At 35.6% G+C, this 20,039-nt stretch overlaps 1 protein-coding gene across 5 annotated transcripts in view; it reads right to left on the reverse strand.

The window, feature by feature from the left end:
• The window catches only part of LOC115214170 (soluble guanylate cyclase 88E), a 254,649-nt gene that overhangs the window by 64,925 nt on the left and 169,685 nt on the right, over positions 1-20,039 (reverse strand). For all 5 annotated transcript variants that reach the window (XM_036504581.1, XM_029783257.2, XM_036504580.1 and 2 more), the window contains 5 exons: positions 13,885-14,526; positions 11,471-11,629; positions 5,517-5,665; positions 3,397-3,526; positions 194-340 (listed from right to left, as the gene is read on the reverse strand). In XM_036504581.1, the coding sequence (XP_036360474.1) occupies positions 194-340; positions 3,397-3,526; positions 5,517-5,665; positions 11,471-11,629; positions 13,885-14,517 (1,218 nt within the window). In that variant the 5' untranslated portion in view covers positions 14,518-14,526. The remainder of the gene's footprint in view (positions 1-193; positions 341-3,396; positions 3,527-5,516; positions 5,666-11,470; positions 11,630-13,884; positions 14,527-20,039) is intronic.

Below are 20,039 nucleotides of genomic sequence, written 5' to 3' on the forward strand. Positions count from 1 at the left end.
TAGTTGATGCTTTATTTTATCAACCCCAAAAGGATGAAAGGCAAAGCCAACCTCTGAATATAAAAAGCCACGACAAACACCATAAAGCATTTTATTTGATGCTCTAATGATTCTGCTATTCACCGACCACCACTCCATCACCACCATCCACCCATGCCTGCTTTCATTGATAATCCAACACGTTTTTACTCACCTGCCATGTTTGCTCTATTGGACATCCTGCTTCAAGCTTCATGCAAATATTCTTTGGAAGAACAGAATATAGTAAATCCTTACTGGCTTGTTGGTACTCTTTGGCTTTTTTCTTCACGATGCTTGTTTTCTTTATGTTTCGAATGGTCTGAAAAAATTGAAATAGTATATTAACCCTTTCGTTACCAACCCGGCTGAAACCGGCTCTGGCTCTCAGTACAAATGTCTTGTTTTCATAAGTTTTGAATTAAAATCTTCCACCAAACCTTAGTCACAATTTATGTTCTTAACACTAGTTGAATGATAACTAAGTTATTTTACTAAATTCTTTGTTATATTTAAAATTAATTGAAAGAAACACAGAGCATCTCAACAGAAATATGGTAACAAAAGGGTTAAAATATATAACAGAGAAACAATTCTTAAGCCTTTTGATACCAACCCAGCTGAAACCACCTCTGGCTCTGTAGTACATATGTCTTGTTTACATAAGTTCTGAATTAAGATCTTCCACCAAACCTTAGTCACTATTTATGTTCTTAACACTAGCTGAATGATAACTAAGTTATTTTACTAAATTCTTTGTTATATTTAAAATTAATTGAAAGAAACACAGAGCATCTCAACAGAAATATGGTAACAAAATGGTTAGAATATATAACAGAGAAACAATTCTTAAGCTTTTCGTTACCAACCCATCTGAAACCGATCCTGGCTCTGAGTATAATCGTCTTGTTTTCATATGTTTTGAATTAAAATCTTCCACCAAACCTTAGTCACTATTTATGTTCTTAACACTAGCTGAATGATAACTAAGTTATTTGACTAGATTCTTTGTTATATTTAAAATTAATTGAAAGAAACACAGAGCATCTCAACAGAAATATGGTAACAAAAGGGTTAAAATATATAATAGAGAAACAATTCTTAAGCCTTTCGTTACCAACCTGACTGTAACTGCCTCTGGCTCTGTGTACAAATGTCTTGTTTTCATAAATTTTGCATTAAAATCTTCCACCAAACCTTAGTCACAATTTATGTTCCTAACACTAGCTGAATGATAACTAAGTTATTTTACTAAATTCTTTGTTATATTTAAAGTAATTGAAAGAAATACAGAGCATCTCAACAGAAATATGGTAACAAAAGGGTTAAGTGATGCTTATGCTCATAACATATTCAATCATAGGGCCTCCCTGATAAACTTAGTATTTTTTGCTCATAGGAAAATTCGATCCAAGCTAAACAAACTCAAACTCTGCTCTGGTAACTCTTCAGTTAACCATGGTTAGGTACCACAAAAGTTAAACAGAGTTTTTGCACTACTTAACCATGGCAACTATTTACAGTTAGTTAGAGTGATTCAATGAAATCTATGTACCTTGATCATAATCATAGCAAAATATCCATGATTTTATATGACCTAGTGGCTCTTCATTTTATAGGGTAACACTCCATTAATTCAATGCTCAATCAATTCAGTTTTTAACCCTATAGCATTTAGACTAGCTACATCCAGCCTAAATATTCTAACTGTTTTATGTTCAAACCAGCCAGATCCAACATCTCACACCTACCCTACAATGCCATTCTAAAAATAAACAATCATATTCTTGAAATTGCAGAGATAATGCATGATTAATTCAAAACGATGTTCATAAATAAGCATTACATTTGAAAGAGTAATTTGAATGCTAAAGAGTTGGGTGGTGTGTTTGTGGAAGGCTAGCAGTCGCCTATGCATACCAGCCTCCCCTCTCCATACCACTGATGTTATCCAAGAGAAAGGCAAAGGCCTATACAGTTTGGTACCAGTGATGTCACAACTCAGTTCAACAGCTGAGTTAATTGGAGCAACGTGAAATAAAGTGTATTGCTCAAGAACACAACACACAGCTTGGTCATAAGTGTGTTGCACTTATGAGTCCAAGCTCATAGTTTCAATTCTTGGACTGGGCAGTGTGTTGTGTTCTTGAGCAAAACACTTCATTTGATATTGCTCCAATCTGCTCAGCTGTAAATGAGTAACTCTAAAATGGACAGGTGTTCCATTCCTGGGAGAATGCTGTGATGCCATTCGTTTACAAGCTGTAGTAACTGGGTGAAGGATTCTATGAATCCTAGAACATGAGACAGTATTTAATATACATAATGGCACCTCACAGGTGATCATGTGGGAACTGACTCATTATTGAAAGCTTGCCAAATACCAGGAATTGGTTGAGCAGTGTAGAAACCAGGGCTGGCAGGCACACTATGAGACAACTGATGTGGTTTGCTTGAGTTTCGTGGGGTGTTCATTCTGCAAAGCTCTCACCAGACTTAGACTTAGAGTTACAGGTGCAACAAAGAGGAGGGCTGTGAATTCCATCAATGAAACTGCAGAGATGATCACAGGAGGTCTTTGAATAAAGAAGGCAGAGTAGCGGGATGCAGGCTGGGTGGGGGTCAACTGGGTGATAGGGTCAGATGTTGAAATACTCAAAACCCCTTGAAACCACCAAAATATCACTGATGATGCATCCATGCGATATATCCATGTGATGTATCTTGGAATATTTCATGAAAAGCATTGCCAAGATCAATATTTGTAATTCAGTATGGCTTAATATACACAGATGCAATAACTAGATATTAAATAAATCTTATGATTATAGGTGCAAGAGTGGCTGTGTGGTAAGTAGCTTGCTTACCAACCACATGGTTCCAGGCTCAGTCCCACTGCTTGGCACCTTGGACAAGTGTCTTCTACAATAGCCTTGGGCTGACCAAAGCCTTGTGAGTGGATTTGGTAAATGGAAACTGAAAGAAGCCCGTCGTATATATGTATATATATATATATATATATATATGTACATGTGTGTATATGTTTGGATGTCTATATTTGTCTGCCCCAACATCACTTGACAATCGATGCTGGTGTGTTTACATTCCCGTAACTTAGTGGTTCGGCAAAAGAGACCAACAAAATAAATACTAGGCTTCCAAAGAATAAGTCTTGGGGGCAATTTGCTCGATGAAAGGCGGTGCTCCAGCATGGCCGCAGTCAAATGACTGAAACAAGTAAAAGAGTAAAAGAGTAAAAGAATGTAATAGTCTGATGTTCATGTATATCAGCAGTACTAAAACCCGTGCATATGTGTATACATAGATATATATAAAAAACATTGATATACTTTGGAAAGTTATTTTCATATCATATACCTGATCAAGAGTCAACTCCATGTTGGATGCATGCTGGTGACCAACCATAATCATATCACGACTGTTATCAATCATGCTCAAGTCATTCAAGTAGAGGCCTTTTGTTTGCAAGTCTTCCAAGTTTTCAATTCTAATATAGAGAAATGCATACGATAATATTCTTCATTTCTTGTGAGATATATCTATATATATTATATGTATATGTAAATATCAGTGTTGATATCAATGCTTGAAATTAATTGACATTGTTTTAATGAATCAAAACATTTGATTCGTTGAAATTTTTAAAACTTAACGACAAGTAAATACCTCAATATATTGGAAGCAAGCAATATTATATGTATATGTATGTATATATATATATATAATATATATATATATATATATATATATATATATATATATATATATATATATATACACATATATATATATATTATATATATATATATATATATATATATATATATACATATATATATACATATATATATACATATTTTTATATATATATATATATATATATGAAATGGGACAAGAACGCAAAACATCCAGACAGTTAGGTGATACAAAAAGGGATAACAAAACGTCCAGATAGACGATACAAAGAAAACAAGAACGGGTCATTCAAAGTTTTCTTTCCTCAGTCAAGCACCAGATTATCCTCACAATTTTGGCTGATTATTCTTGAGATCACTCCAATTATTATTTTTATTGTATTTATTATTGTATTTTATTTGTGTAACTTGGTCCGTTTTTTCCGTCCTTGTTTTTGCATACATTCGTTGCTTTCTTCCAAGGAATCTAATGCTCTGAGCTTAGTTCTTCCTTGTGGCTGACCAGATTGGAGCAATCTCACGAATAATCAGCCAAAATTGCGAGGATAATTTGGTGCTTGACAGAGGAAAGAAAACTTCGACTGAGCCGTCCTTGTTTTTGTTGTATCATCTACCTGGATGTTTTGTTGTCCCTTTTTGTATCACCTAGCTGTCCGGATGTTTTGTGTTCCTGTCCCATTTTGTATTTTATATATACATATATATATATATATATATATATATATATAGTGGCATACATACACTTTGCTCTCTTATATGTATTATATATATATAATATATATATATATATATATATATATATATATATATATATATATATACATATATATATATATATATTATATATATATACATATATATATACATATTTTTATATATATATATATATTATATATATATATATGAAATGGGACAAGAACGCAAAACATCCAGACAGTTAGGTGATACAAAAAGGGATAACAAAACGTCCAGATAGACGATACAAAGAAAACAAGAACGGGTCATTCAAAGTTTTCTTTCCTCAGTCAAGCACCAGATTATCCTCACAATTTTGGCTGATTATTCTTGAGATCACTCCAATTATTATTTTTATTGTATTTATTATTGTATTTTATTGTGTAACTTGGTCCGTTTTTTCCGTCCTTGTTTTTGCATACATTCGTTGCTTTCTTCCAAGGAATCTAATGCTCTGAGCTTAGTTCTTCCTTGTGGCTGACCAGATTGGAGCAATCTCACGAATAATCAGCCAAAATTGCGAGGATAATTTGGTGCTTGACAGAGGAAAGAAAACTTCGACTGAGCCGTCCTTGTTTTTGTTGTATCATCTACCTGGATGTTTTGTTGTCCCTTTTTGTATCACCTAGCTGTCCGGATGTTTTGTGTTCCTGTCCCATTTTGTATTTTATATATACATATATATATATATATATATATATATATAGTGGCATACATACACTTTGCTCTCTTATATGTATTATATATATATATATATATATATATATACAGGCTATCCTCCAAAAAGAAGGATTTCTTTCTGACTATGATAACTACTACTGTTGATCTCATGCTTATAAATATAACATCTGAAAATTGTTGTTTAAACAATCATGCACTACTCCAAGTTTCTTGAATCAGGCAATGTAACCAGACTACAAGAAAATTGGATATAAATCCATAAATCCATAACTCTATAAATCTATCAAAAACATTTTTTTTTTTGGGGATGTTATACATAATTATTATGGTTGAATTAAATGATTTTTTGATGCTGACGGTACTCACAATGGTACACATAAGAAAACAATTAACTTGGTTCCAGGAAGTTCTTTCATTTCTCCACGTAGAAGCATCTGAACTCGTTTACCATCTTCCGAATCATGAGAACATATACTGCATTCAAGTTCGAATATAACATGCTGGTATGCAATAATCTGAATAAAGAAGAAAGAAAGAATTGTTAAAAGTTTAATTAAGAAAACTACAGATTTACATTTAAGCTGCTTTTATACATACTTTCATCGTTTTATTTTAACATCCACTTTTCTATGCATGCATGGGTTGGACAGAATTTATTGGGACAGGTTTTCAATTACTGGATACCTTTCCCATTGTATATATATATATATATATATATATACACATATTCCAATTCTCCCCAGTTTCCAAGCAAAGTAAGATTTCCCCATGACCTGGCATATTTTCACAGAATATTGGAAATAAAGGACACCTCTTACATGATGGTGACACTCGCAACTATCATGTAATGTCAAGGTAAGGGTACGTACATACATATACAAATACTTATAAATACATACATGCACACACACACACACACACACATACACACACACACATACTTCTCATTCCTTTCAGAAGAAGAGCATAGGCTCGAAACATCAACAATTCTTCCATTTCTCCTGAGTGTCAAACTAATACACTTTGTTTGTTGTTTCCTCACCTGTCTCTGTCTTCTGCTTTTTTCTGCTTTTTGAACCACACACACACACACACACAAACAAACAAATACACACACACACTCACACACACACATACACACACATACACACACACATTTTCAGTTTCCATATCTACTCTCAAAGCTTTGGTTAGCCTGAAGTTCCAGACTATTAAACAATACACTCTCTTTAGGTTCCTTGCTGTGGGACTGAACCTGAAAACATGTAGTTGGGAAGCAAGCTTCTTACCCTGCAACCACATTTGTACTTTAAAACGTTATCCACCTTGGGCAATTGTTTCTTCTACACCCTTAGACTGACCAATATTTCTTTACATGAAACCATTGGTAGCCTTGTTAACCCACAAATAAAGAATGTTTATCCATCAATGTGGCAAGCTAAAAGTTAAGCCCTCCTGCATCAAAGATAAAAAAGAAGAAAAATAGGAAGGGAGAGTGCCAGCAGCTTGCAATGCACTACTGACATGTCCCAAGGCCTTGTTGGTAGGAAGTGTGCCACGAATGGAGGAAGCTGTGGCCCTTCCCAGTAAAAATAATGAAGAATATGTGGTCTTCTATCTCAAGGGAGGGACTGTAAACAGCTTCGTAAATAGTTTTTTTGAAGGTCAGGAACTGAATATCCCGACCTGCATTGACAGTCCATATTGACCTCCGCAGGTGGCTGTGGCGGTAGTGGAAGATAGTGATTTTTATCAAATAAATGAGAAGAGTGTTCTCGAGGGTCTTTGATAGGTGGGCGTCGATTTGCTTCTCTCATATTAATTTCATTATTTTGTTTATCATTTCATCTCATTAATGTAATGTCCAGCCCACAGCTACATCTGTGTAATGCCCTTGTGGTCAATTATATGAATAAAAGTTAAAAGAAAGGTAAAGTTTCCTTCTCAAGTCATACTGAACCGTAACGGCCAGTTTTCCCATTTCTATGGCATATAAATTCTCCACCCGGATGGGATGCCAGTCCATCGCAGGATTACTCATTTCTAATGGATTGGACTGGAATAGCATGAAATGAAGTGTTTTGCTCAAGAACACAATGTGTTGCCCAGGCCAGGAATTGAAACTGCAATCTTATAATCATGGGCCCAACACCCAAACCACTAAGCCATGCGTCTCCACCACCATTGTGGTCTTGAACACTCATTCTCACTGTTTGACATTAGCATACATAAGTATATATATCTATATATATATATAGAAAAGGCACCAAGCTGGAATAAACATTAGCATGCCGGGCGAAATGCATAGCCGTATTTCGTCTGCCATTACGTTCTGGGTTCAAATTCCGACGAGATCGACTTTGCCTTTCATCCTTTCGGGGTCGATAAATTAAGTACCAGTTATGCACTGGGGGCGATATAATCGACTTAATCCGTTTGTTTGTCCTAGTTTGTCCCCTCTGTGTTTAGCCTCTTATGGGTAGTAAAGAAATATATATATATATATATATATATATATATATCATACATGTCTGTGTATGTGTGTGTGTGTGTGCGTGTGTGTGTGTATACAATAGGATGCTGCATACCTTTTGGCAACCAAGTTCAATCACAAAGCATTACTTGGTCCAGAGTTACAATGGAAGGCACTCGCCCAAAGTGCTGTGTAATGGAACGGATCCTGAAACTACACAGCTCCAAATCTAATTGCATAACACATAGCTACACAGCTATGCTTTGATTTTTTTTTATTATTATACAAATTACATTATATTCACCTGTACCTTATGTTAAGTTAAAAAGAAAACTGTATTAATTAATTACCAACTGAAAGACATTGTCATCAGTATAAATCTTCATTTATGAGAAAAAACAGGTGTTAGAGGCTGGCAATCTAATGGTTAAGATAGATAAGGCAAAAGGATTAAAAATATAAAAAATTATTCGATATTCCTATTGAAAACTGAAGGTATCAATCTTCTGTGTTACGCCAAGATTGATGAGGAGATGGAATGCTGTGAAATTGTAAATAATATTGTAATTAATCAATGGCAAATCTTAGGTTATTTAATATGCCATTACCATCGTGGCCAGCATCAAGATAGCCAGTGTTATTGTCATCCATGCATCTATCCATTTCCTCCTTTTCTTTCGCCCTCCTCCCCCTCCTCCTCCTCTTCCTCCTTTTCTTTCTCCTCGGCGTTGTTATTGTCGTCATCACTGTCATCGTCATCCGCATCGTTATCATCATCATCTTCATCACCACTACCACCACTGCCACCATCACCACCACCACCACCACCTCCATCATCATCATCATCATCATCATCCTCATCTTCATTGTCATTGCCATTGTAATTATCAATCTTCATTGTCATCATCATCATCATCATCACCACCACCACCACCACCACCATCATCATCATCATCATCATCATCATCCATCATCATCATCATCATCATCATCATTATCATTGCCATTGTCATTATCAATCCTCATTGTCATCATCATTGTTATCATCATCATCATCACCACTGTTGTCATCACCACCATTGTCATCATCATCATCATCATTGTCATCATCATCTTCTTTATTTCACACTCACTTTTCCATTCTATGTGGGTTGGACTGACTAACTCCCTGCAAGTCAATACTTATTTAAGACTTACAACCCTCTCACATGGTCAGAGATCCCATCTCACTTCTACATTTGATATTTAGCATCGTTTTTAAAACTGAAAGCTTTTCCTTTCATAAACTGCTCTATAGAGTATAGAAGGAATGTTTTACCATGGCACCAGCACTGGAGATGTTGTCTTGTCATCAGCAAGACAAAAGAAAAACCCAGTCTTCTCTATCTCATGCTGTTTCTGTTTGTTTATTCAGAAACAAGGGTTTGTCTTTCAACTCCCAAACAGCAGCAGATAGAGGAGAGAGTGATGAAAGAGGATAAAGGAAGAGAATCAGAGTGATAGGAGCAAGATTTTTATAGTGGAGAGAGTAAAGGAACAACAAGAAAGAGAGAGAGAGTGAGAGAGAGAGAGAGAAAGTGAGGTGAAAGAGTGGTAAGATACTCAACAACAGAAGAAAGAGCCCTGGAAATGAAATAATGATGGGAAAGACAGTAATGGGTGTTATGAGTATATGGTAGAGCAGTGCTTCTCAAAGTGGTGGTCCATGGACCAGTGCCAGTCTGTGAACCATCAGCTGCCTGTACGCAGCGAATTTCCAGAAAAGAAAGAAACATTATATTGGGTTGTCCGGAAAGTTTGTGCCGATTTATAGTAGCTTACCTTTCGACTTATCTTAGAACATGGTTGAGTCCATAAAATAGGATTTGGCTTCACCTCAATTTAGAGCACAGTTTAAGCTATCTTTTCGTGGAAGAAGGTTTATGTTCTTATAACCTGTGCTAATTCTGTAACCCTTTAAAATGGAAGATAAGAAAGTTCATTTTCGGCACTTGATGCTTTGGGAACCAGACAAAAAGTGCTGCAACTCAGCTGGGAGGTGTTACCCCACTCTCCATATTCACCAAATATTGCTCCTTCGGATTCCTACTTATTCAGGTCTCTGCAGAATAGTCTTAATGATAAAAATTTCAATTCCTTGGATGATGTAAAAAGATACCTTGATGAATTCTTTGCTATGAAACTACCTCAATTCTGGGAAGAGGGTATTTTCAAATTAAAGGAAAGATGGAGATGCATTGTGAAACAAATTGGTTCATATCTGGTTGATTAAAAATGTACTGGCAAGTATTTATTGACCTTTTTCTTTCCTTTAAAAATTGGCACGAACTTTCCAGACAACCCAATAAAATGCTTATAAAATGCTTATGTAATATTGTATTATTTGTTTACAAAATAGATATAAGATAAAAAAAATTGTCAACTTCTATTATATTCATTATATATATTGTCTTTGGTATAAATTGATATTACTAAGAAATATTACCGGTCCCTGGCACATTGGAAAAAAAACTGCCGGTACGCTACATCAGATAGTTTGAGAAGCACTGTTGTAGAAGACATAAGCAGATTTTTCCTGTTTATTGACATAAATAATTTGATATATTTGATAGGTGCAGGTACGGCTGTAAGGCTAAGAGGACAAACAAGGACAGACAAACGGATTAAGTCGATTATATCGACCCCAGTGCATAACTGGTACTTATTTAATCGACCCTGAAAAGATGAAAGGCAAATTCGACCTCAGTGGAATTTGAACTCAGAACGTGGCGGCAGATGAAATACCGCTAAGCATTTCACCCAGTGTGCTAACGATTCTGCCAGCTTGCCACCTTCTTTCAGGTTCACTTCAACTGTGCAACACCTTGAGTGATTGTCTACCATGGGTCGAGACTGACCAGTACTTTGTGAGTGAATTTGGTAGATGGAAATTGTGTAGAAACCGATTGTGTGAGTGTGTAAATATTTATATATATATATACATACACATCATCATCATTATGTGTGTGTGTGCTTTTGTGTGTATGTGTGTGTGTGTGTGCTTTTGTGTGTACGTGTGTGCCTTTGTGTCTGTATTTGTCCCCCACCATTGCTTGACAACCAGTGTTGGCTTTATTTCCTTCAAGCCTTTACATGTCCTCAGAATCCACAGCCTCTCATTTCACTACCATGTAGTGTATAGTGTTCATACACAAACACCATGCAACCTGCCTTTCACTCTGAGGAAGAGGCTCTTTGTCCTCATTGTCATCAACATCATCATCGTCATCAACAACTGTGCAAATGGTAATATAGAAAAGCTCAAACAGGAGATTGAATATCAAACAGTGAGAAAGAAAAGATGCCTAAGGTTCCAAGTAAAATATTTCATTGGAGAGAGAGATCATCTATCTACATGCAATACTGGATAAATAAGTCTGCAAACAATCATCATCATCATCATCATCATCATCGTTTAGCGTCCGCTTAGCATGGGTTGGACAGTTCAACTGGGGTCTGGGAAGCCGGAAGGCTGCACCAGGCCCAGTTTGATCTGGCAATGTTTCTACGGCTGGATGCCCTTCCTAACGCCAACCACTCCATGAGTGTAGTGGGTGCTTTTTACGTGCCACCGGCACAGGTGCCAGACGAGTCTGGCAAACGGCCACGATCGGATGGTGCTTTTTACGTGTCACCGGCACGGGGAGCAGGCGAGGCTGGCAATGGCCACGAACGGATGATGCTTTTTACGTGCCACTGGCACAAGGCCAGTCGGGGCGGCACTGACAATGATTTTTAAAATTCATTTCTTCCTCACAATCTAAAGTTTGTCCCGATGTTTGAACCTTTTAAAACAAAAAGAACTTACCTTTTCATAGGTAAAAGTAGCAAAAAGTGGTCGACGTAAAACAAATACATCTGACAGGATTTTTTTTGTTAAATCTTCTTTACCAAACAGAAATTTCAAGTTATTGCCAACTTGCCGAATAGTCAGATCTTTACCTATTACTAATGACATGGGAAATACCTGGAATAATAAACAATTTTTTAACAATGAATAGTTTTCTAGTGTTTTAATATAAAATTATCAATAAATATTATGTTTATGTACTGTAAATCCTTGAGTATAGTCCGCATTTGAGTATAATACGCAGAGGATTTTTAGGGGGCTGTACCTCTGAAAAACCTAAACCTTGTGTATAATATGCACCCCTTCTCTAACTTGAGTCAAGGAGGTCTATATAACGTCCTTGGTTTTTTAAAATGTATACGGTAACATACTTTATTATTATTGTATATATAACATAATGCGAACGTGTAGCTTTTTTGTGCATTTTGTTTGCAGAAAATAAAGAAATAACAGTAATGACGTTTAATAAATGTTGCTTACTGCAAGTTATAGGTGATTCTTTTATGACTTCATTGCTTTCAGGCTTAGCTTAAGGTATTTTTGCGCCCGACATCACAAAATGCATCTGAATAAACATTGCTGGACAGCAAATAGAGACTCGGACATTGCTTAGAAAATAATTTTCATTTTTAACCTCATATATAATATGCACTAGGGATTTTGACCTTTAAATTTTGGGAAAAAAATATAGATTATACTCGAGGATTTACGGTATTTGTTTTGCAAGATTCCTGATGTGAAATCGTGTGTTGAAAAAAATATTGTTATATTGGGGGTGGGTCCTTTTTCCTTTTTGTTTTTGGCAAATAACCACAGATGCCACATGGCTGTTCTTTATTTCAGCTTTATTATAATTCTTATTTTTGTTTCCCATGTCTGAAATCTTTTATTACATATCTTGTGACCTCTTCAATGTTTCTTCATCCCATGTGTCTCTTCCTGTTCCAGACTAAACAGAACAAGAGACACATGAGATGGAGAGTCGCTGAAGAGGTCACAAGATGTGTGACAAAATATTTCAGACAAAGGACAAAAAAATAGGTATACTAATAAAGCTTAAGTGAAGAATCAGCAATTAGTGTGTGTGGTAATTTGCCAAAAACAAAAAATAATTACAATACTCAAATATAGCAATATCAATAAATAACTTTTGTTAAAATTATAAATATATAAATACATACATATATATATATATATAACATTATCAAGTATCAATGTTTAATAAGAAAAAGACAATAGGCCCTTTGGTGTGGTTTCAACTGTAAATCTTTAAACTGTTTCAGTTTAAAGCTGTGGTCATGCTGGGGCACCACTGTATACAATTGATTTATTGGCTACTATACAGAGTGACTAGTGGAGGCACATGTCCTAGTGGTTAGAGCAGTGGACTCACAGTCGAGGGATCATGGGTTCGAATCTCAGACCGGGCGATGTGTGTGTTTATGAACGAAACACCTAAGCTCCACGTGACTCCGGCAGAAGGTAATGGTGAACTTCTGCTGACTCTTTCTCCACAACTATCTCTCACTCTTTCCTCCTGCATCTTGTAGCACACCTGCGACGGACCAGTGTCACATCCAGGTGGAGAACCTATGTGCCAAGGAAACCAAGAAACTGGCCCTAATGAGCCACGCATGGCTCGAGAAGGAACAAGCTATACAGAGTGACTGTCATTTCTCTCTGTTGAATGTAGAGCTATAAATGTTTATTGGTGGGGCTACATCGTTTAGTGGTTAGGGTATTGCACTTATGATCATAAGATTGTGGGTTCAGTTCCTGAACTGGGCAGTACATTGTGTTCTTGAGCAAAACACTTCATTTTATGTTACTACAGTCTATTCAGCAGGCAAAAATTAGTAATTTCTGTGATGGACTTGCATCCTAGTGTGTGTGTTTACATATGTTTGTGTGTGTGTATGTGTGTTTACATATGTGTGTGTGTTTACATATGTTTATGTGTGTTTACATGTTTGTGTGTGTTTTTGTGTGTGAGTGTATGTGTATATGTGTGTCCATGTACATTTGTATGTGTGTGTATGTGCACCACCACCACCACAACCACCACCTCCACCTCCACCATTTCAGAACTAGTGTTGGTTTGTTTATGTCCTTGTATCATAGTGATTTGGCAAAAGAGATCAATAGAACAAGTACCAGACTTCAAAAATAAGCACTGGTGCCGATTAGTCTTGACTAAAAAACCCTCATGGCAGTGCCCCAGCATGGCCACGCTTCAATTATTGGAACAAGTGAGAGACAGAACAAAAAGATGATAAATAAAAAAATATAAATAGATTAAAAATTTAAAAAAAAGACTAAAAAATTAAAATAAAATAAAAATAGACTAAAAAATTAAAATAAATTAAACTTACCTCAAAAAAGAAATCGGATGAAATTTCTGGAAACAAATTATCATTGATGGGTTGTTTTTGCAATGTAAAAGGCCAATTATCAAATAATAACTTAAATTCTACTCGGCAGCCGTTACTCAAGGCATCTTTAACACTTAGAACTTCAATTGTGAGATCAACTTTGAAGATATGTGCGCATTCTTGCAGCTGTCCCATAACGTAGTGAATGAAACCTTTTCTGCTTGATGTGTAGCTCAATATGCAACCATTTACGTCTTCCTTCTCAACAATGAATGTCGGACTGATCATTTTTGGATAGCTGAAGCGTATGGTTTCATGCAGGTTGTTAATCTCGTGTAGAAAATCACGGAAATATCTTCCAGATAGAGTCAGTATTTGGTCGTATTTGTAAGTTGAACAAAACTTGAGGAAGCATTTGCCAAAATAACACATGTAGTCTTCGGGTAATTTATCTTTCAAAATATGGCTGCAAGCTTTCGCTAGATTAAGCATCAGTGCATTTTCATACATTGTATGAGTGGAAAATTCACTTTCGCTGTCTAATCCAACATAATTCAGCACTTTTTTCCATATTTTTCTTCCGTATTCTTTTACAACAATGGATTCAATACTTAAGAATAAAAGACCATACATTTTGGAACGCTACAAAAAGGAAAAAAAGAACAGAAAGGAAAATGAAATTGAAGCAATAAAGAGATCAAATAAAAAATTTCTATAGCTTACATTGTATCCTTACATTAGTTTCACGGTGAATAGAAAAATATAAGCATGATAAGAGTGCTGAAATAATCCACCAGAGGTTTTGTAAGAGATTTGGTTTTACAAAACCAGAAAAGAGCTTTGACCATTTTATGGCAAGCATATTCTTTTACAACAATGGATTCAATGCATAAGAATAAAAGGACATACATTTTAGAATGCTAAAAGAAAAAAATAGAAAGATACTAACATTAAAAAAAATGCCAATAGCTTACGTTGTATCAGACTGTCCTTACATTAGTTTCACAATGATTACAAAAAATATAGGCATGAAAAGAATGCTGAAGTAATCCACAGGAGAGTATTCTTAGAGATTTGGTTTTACAAGACCAGAAAAGAGTTATTCTTTTACTCTTTTATTTGTTTCAGTCATTTGACTGCGGCCATGCTGGAGCACTGCTTTTAATCGAGCAAATCGACACCGGGACTTATTCTTTTGTAAGCCCAGTACTTATTCTATCAGTCTCTTTTTCCGAACCGCTAAGTAACGGGGATATAAACACACCAGCATCGGTTGTCAAGCAATGCTAGGGGGACAAACACAGACACACAAACACACACACGCATACATATATACATATATACGACAGGCTTCTTGCAGTTTCTGTCTACCAAATCCACTCACAAGGCTTTGGTCGGCCCGAGGCTATAGTAGAAAACACTTGCCCAAGGTGTCACGCAGTGGGACTGAACCCAGAACCATGTACTTACCACACAGCCACTCCTGCGCCTATGGCCATTTTGTGGGAATAAAAATGACAGTCCTGTAAACAATGTTAGGAGGCTGTTTAGAAATTTTTCTATACAAACTGAGAAAAAAAAAAGGAACACAAGACAAATATTATTCTTATTCATAAGAAGAAACTATCTTTTGTAAGTGATGTAGAACCATTTGATACCAGAGTCAAGGAAAAAGAAAAAGAAAAAGAAAAGTTACATTTACCTTTTTTGGGGGGGGGGAAGATTCATGTCACAATGTGTGTTGGAACAGATATTGTCATACTTGGAGATGGTAATTTTTTTTCCCCATTTAAACATGCAGTAATTCTAAAGATAAGAGTTTTATACCAATAAGTGTAGGCATGGCTATTGCAATGAGAAGAGTGCTTCATAACTACAAGTTCTACCTTGGGTAAGTGTGTCCACTAAAGCTTTGTAAGTGGATATGGTAGATGGAAACTGAAAGAAGACTGTTGTGTGTGTGTACGTACATACATACATACATACATACATACATACATACATACATATATATACCGTATTTGATAGCCTATAAGATGCATGAGTGCATAGGATGCACCTTAGCCTAGGCTATACTTTTTAAAAATAAATCAGCACTAAAATAATGTTTCAGTTTTTCCACTTACCTGTACAACTTAATGTTAACTGGTAATTATAAGCAATTTATTGCATCCACATTCGATATAAACATACTGCAGGTAATTAGTCACCAATAGATGGCAGCACACGTTTTGTAAACAAACATACCATTTGAGCAAGTTTTGAGCCTACCTTGAGTGCATTGGCCACAGGGCGATTTTTTAAGGTGCGTCTTATAGGCTATCAAATCTGGTATATATATATATATATATATACATATCATATATCATCATCATCGTTTAACGTCCGCTTTCCATGCTAGCATGGGTTGGACGGTTCAACTGGGGTCTGGCAAGCCCGAAGGCTGCACCAGGCCAGTCAGATATGGCAGTGTTTCTACAGCTGGATGCCCTTCCTAATGCCAATATTATATCCCCCTCCTCATCATTATTATTTAACATCCTCTTTTCTATGTTTGCATGGATCAAATAGATTTTATCGAGGGAGATTTCTATGGCTAGATTCCCTTCTTGTTGCCTACCATCACCTGTTCCCAAGCAAGGTAATATTTCCTCATAGCCAGACATGTTCTTATAAAATACTAGAAATGAGTGACACTGCTTGTGCGACAGTGACAATCATTTACGACTATCATACAACTTCATGACAAGGACACACATCCACACACACATGTAAACATCCAGACACACAGACACAGACACACACACAGACATGTATATAAAGGTAAGATCCAAGGATCAAGGCGTAATAGTGGTCTATTGACGTAGAAGGTTTTATTATTTTATTCTTTTACTTGTTTCAGTCATTTGACCATGGCCATGCTGGAGCACCGCCTTTTAGTCAAGCAAATCGAATCCAGAACTAGTTCTTTGTAAGCCTAGTACTTATTTTATCGGTCTCTTTTGCCAAACCACTAAGTTGCGGGGACGTAAACACACCAGCATCGTTTGTCAAGTGATGTTGGGGGGAAAAACACAGACACACAAACATATATATACATATATACGACAGGCTTCTTTCAGTTTCTGTCTGCCAAATCCACTCATAAGGCTTTGGTTGGCCCGAGGCTATTGTAGAAGACACTTGCCCAAGGTGCTATGCAGTGTGACTAACCACAAGCTACTAACCACACAGCCACTCCTGCACTTATTCTAAATACTTCCCATATCAAAGTGAGATGAGCTGAAAAATGTTATTTCATAGTTCATGGTTAGCAACTGGGGCTGCTGTGTATGCTAATAAAAATCCAAATTTAGGGATTTGAACAGATGCATTCTAGGCTACATAGTAGGGAGTATTCCATTAGCTATTCATCAAGTCAAAGATACCTTAGTCAAATGAAGGTTACATTGTTATCGAGGGAACCCATGTTAACTTGAGATTTGATAAAATAAATAATATATATATATATATATATATATATATATATATATAGACATGTGGAGGTGTGTGGCTTAGTGTTTAGGGTATCAGCACCATGATCGTAAGATTGTGGTTTCGATTCGTGGACTGAGCATCATGTTGTGTTCTTGAGCCAAACACTTCATTTCACGTTGCTCTAGTTCACTTAGCTAGCAAAAATGAGTAACGCCGCGATGGACTGGCGTCCCATCCAGCTGGGGAACACATACGCCATAGAAACTGGGAAACCAAGCCCATGAGCCTGGCTACGCTTTAAAAGGGCTCATTTATTTTTATATATTATATATATACACATATGGGTTTAGTCCCACTGCATGGCACCTTGGGTAAGTGTCTTCTACTATAGCCTCGGGCTGACCAAAGCCTTATAAGTAAATCTGGTAGACATAAACGGAAAAAAGCCTGTTGTAGCGAGGCACAAAGAAGCTAATGCCATTTTGAAACAGCGAGATCTCGTCTGCAACCATTATTTAAGGGAAAGACATTTTCCCTCGCATTCTTCTCATGCTGACACCGAGCAAGAGTTCAAAGCCAGGAGCTCATAGCGGACTTTTGTCCTGCTGTGATACCACATGCATTTGTCTCCAGAAGTTATTGAACCTCACATGTATGGGAGAGAAGACTAACTATGCACTGCTGTGAAGATGGTTACTGAAAGCAAACCCCTTGAATGAAGCACCTGTGAATAAATGATTATTGAATTTAGTCTGCTTGAGAAATTCCTTCTTCGTATTTCTAGCTCCTTCAATCAACAGAATAATTATAATGGAAGAAGAAGATACTCACAAGAGTATCATAAAAACCTTCTATTATACCGTCAATATATATATATATAATCAACGACCTCGAACCCACAAGAGTAAACAAGAGAGACAAAGACAGGCAGAAACAAGAAAAAAGCCCCTTGTATTTGAATACTATGCAAATATTCTTTTAAAAAAAACTTTTCTTTTAATTTTTCCAAAATTTAATTGTTTTCCATACTTACAGTTAAAAAAGTTTCAATGACTGAAACCGGTACTGAAATGATTTTTATAAAATTATTTTAGCATTTTCTACCTTGACCTTTTTTCCATATATGTGTGTGTGTGTGTGTGTGTGTGTTAGATGATACAAAAAAGGGACAAGACAAAATGGGTCATTTGGAGATTTTTCTCCTCAATCAAGTTCCAGATTATCTTTGCAGTTTCAGCTTGTCATACTCGAAACTGCTCCAATTTGGCCAGCCCCAAGGAAAATTTAAGCTAAGAGCTCTAGATTCCTTGGAAGAAAGCAGTGAATGTATACGAAAACAAGGGCAGAAAAAAAAACAGAGAAATGGTTCACAAATACAAATGTAAACAACAGGACTTTTACCAAAGGTGTCTCTCGACTAAGGACGAATTCGTCAGCTTAATTTAATGTAATAGACAGACAGACAGACAGACAGGCAGACAGACAGACAGACAGATAGACAGACAGACAGACAGACAGACAGACAGACAGATAGACAGATAGATAGATAGATAGATAGATAGATAGATAGATAGATAGATAGATAGAGATAGATAGATAGATAGATAGATAGGCAGACAGACAGATAGTTAGATAACTCTTTTTATTAGCCACTCAGAGCTGAACCCAAAGAGGACAAATACAAATGCAGAGCTTTTCTTCTTGAAAATGAAGAAAAAGGGGAAAATAAGAAAAAAAGTAAAATTCCAATCAAAAGGGATTGGGGGAAAAAAAGGATAGATAGAAAAATAAATAGATAGATAGAAAGATAGATGGACAGATAAACACACACACACACACACGTATGTATATATATGTGTATGCCTGTACATATGTACGTATGTATGACCAATTTTCTTTATGTCAATAAATAAAAGAGAAGAGTTGTTACATTACCAATATAATATTATATTATCATTTATATCTATTTACACATTTAATTACAGTCTCTAGATTAATTAAGACCCTGATACTTAATTTATATATTTATATATTGTTGTTGTATGTTACTATAAAAACCAAAGATTGTCTTCAACCTAAACGAATTTGGATTAATACTATTCGAGATATATAGAAATATATTTCGATTTTAATTTATATTTTGATAGTTGTTGGTTCCATTTACTTAATTATCTTGTCTGTTATAATTTTGTTGTTTTTTTAAATTGTAATTGCTATGTAGTTGAAAAGTTAATGCTCACACTCCTAAACATAGACATTTGAATTAACTTTTTTACAATCCAGCTGTTTTTCACATAGAATTTCATCTCTCTTTAAACAAAAGCTCTGAAGATACTTATATAAATGGATATGAATTGTTTATAAATCAAATAGTGTATATAAGTCAAAACAAATTGCTGGCGCTTTTGATATTTTAATGATTTTTATGTTAACATATATTATATTCATAGTATATTATGTTATATTGTAATATAAATAAATTATTGGATTGTCAATAGTATCTATTTAATTTATTGCTAGTAATTTACATTATGCTCTATTTATGTGAAATTCAACTGATGTACCAGTGAGTTGGATGTTTTACACACCACTTTGAAGGAATTCCTTTCCTTAGTTTGTTACTTTGTTACTTATCTATATAGATAGATAGACAAACCGCTATTTTAAAATGAATTAAT

This window comes from Octopus sinensis, linkage group LG7, assembly GCF_006345805.1.
Source record: "Octopus sinensis linkage group LG7, ASM634580v1, whole genome shotgun sequence".
Lineage (NCBI taxonomy): Eukaryota > Metazoa > Mollusca > Cephalopoda > Octopoda > Octopodidae > Octopus > Octopus sinensis.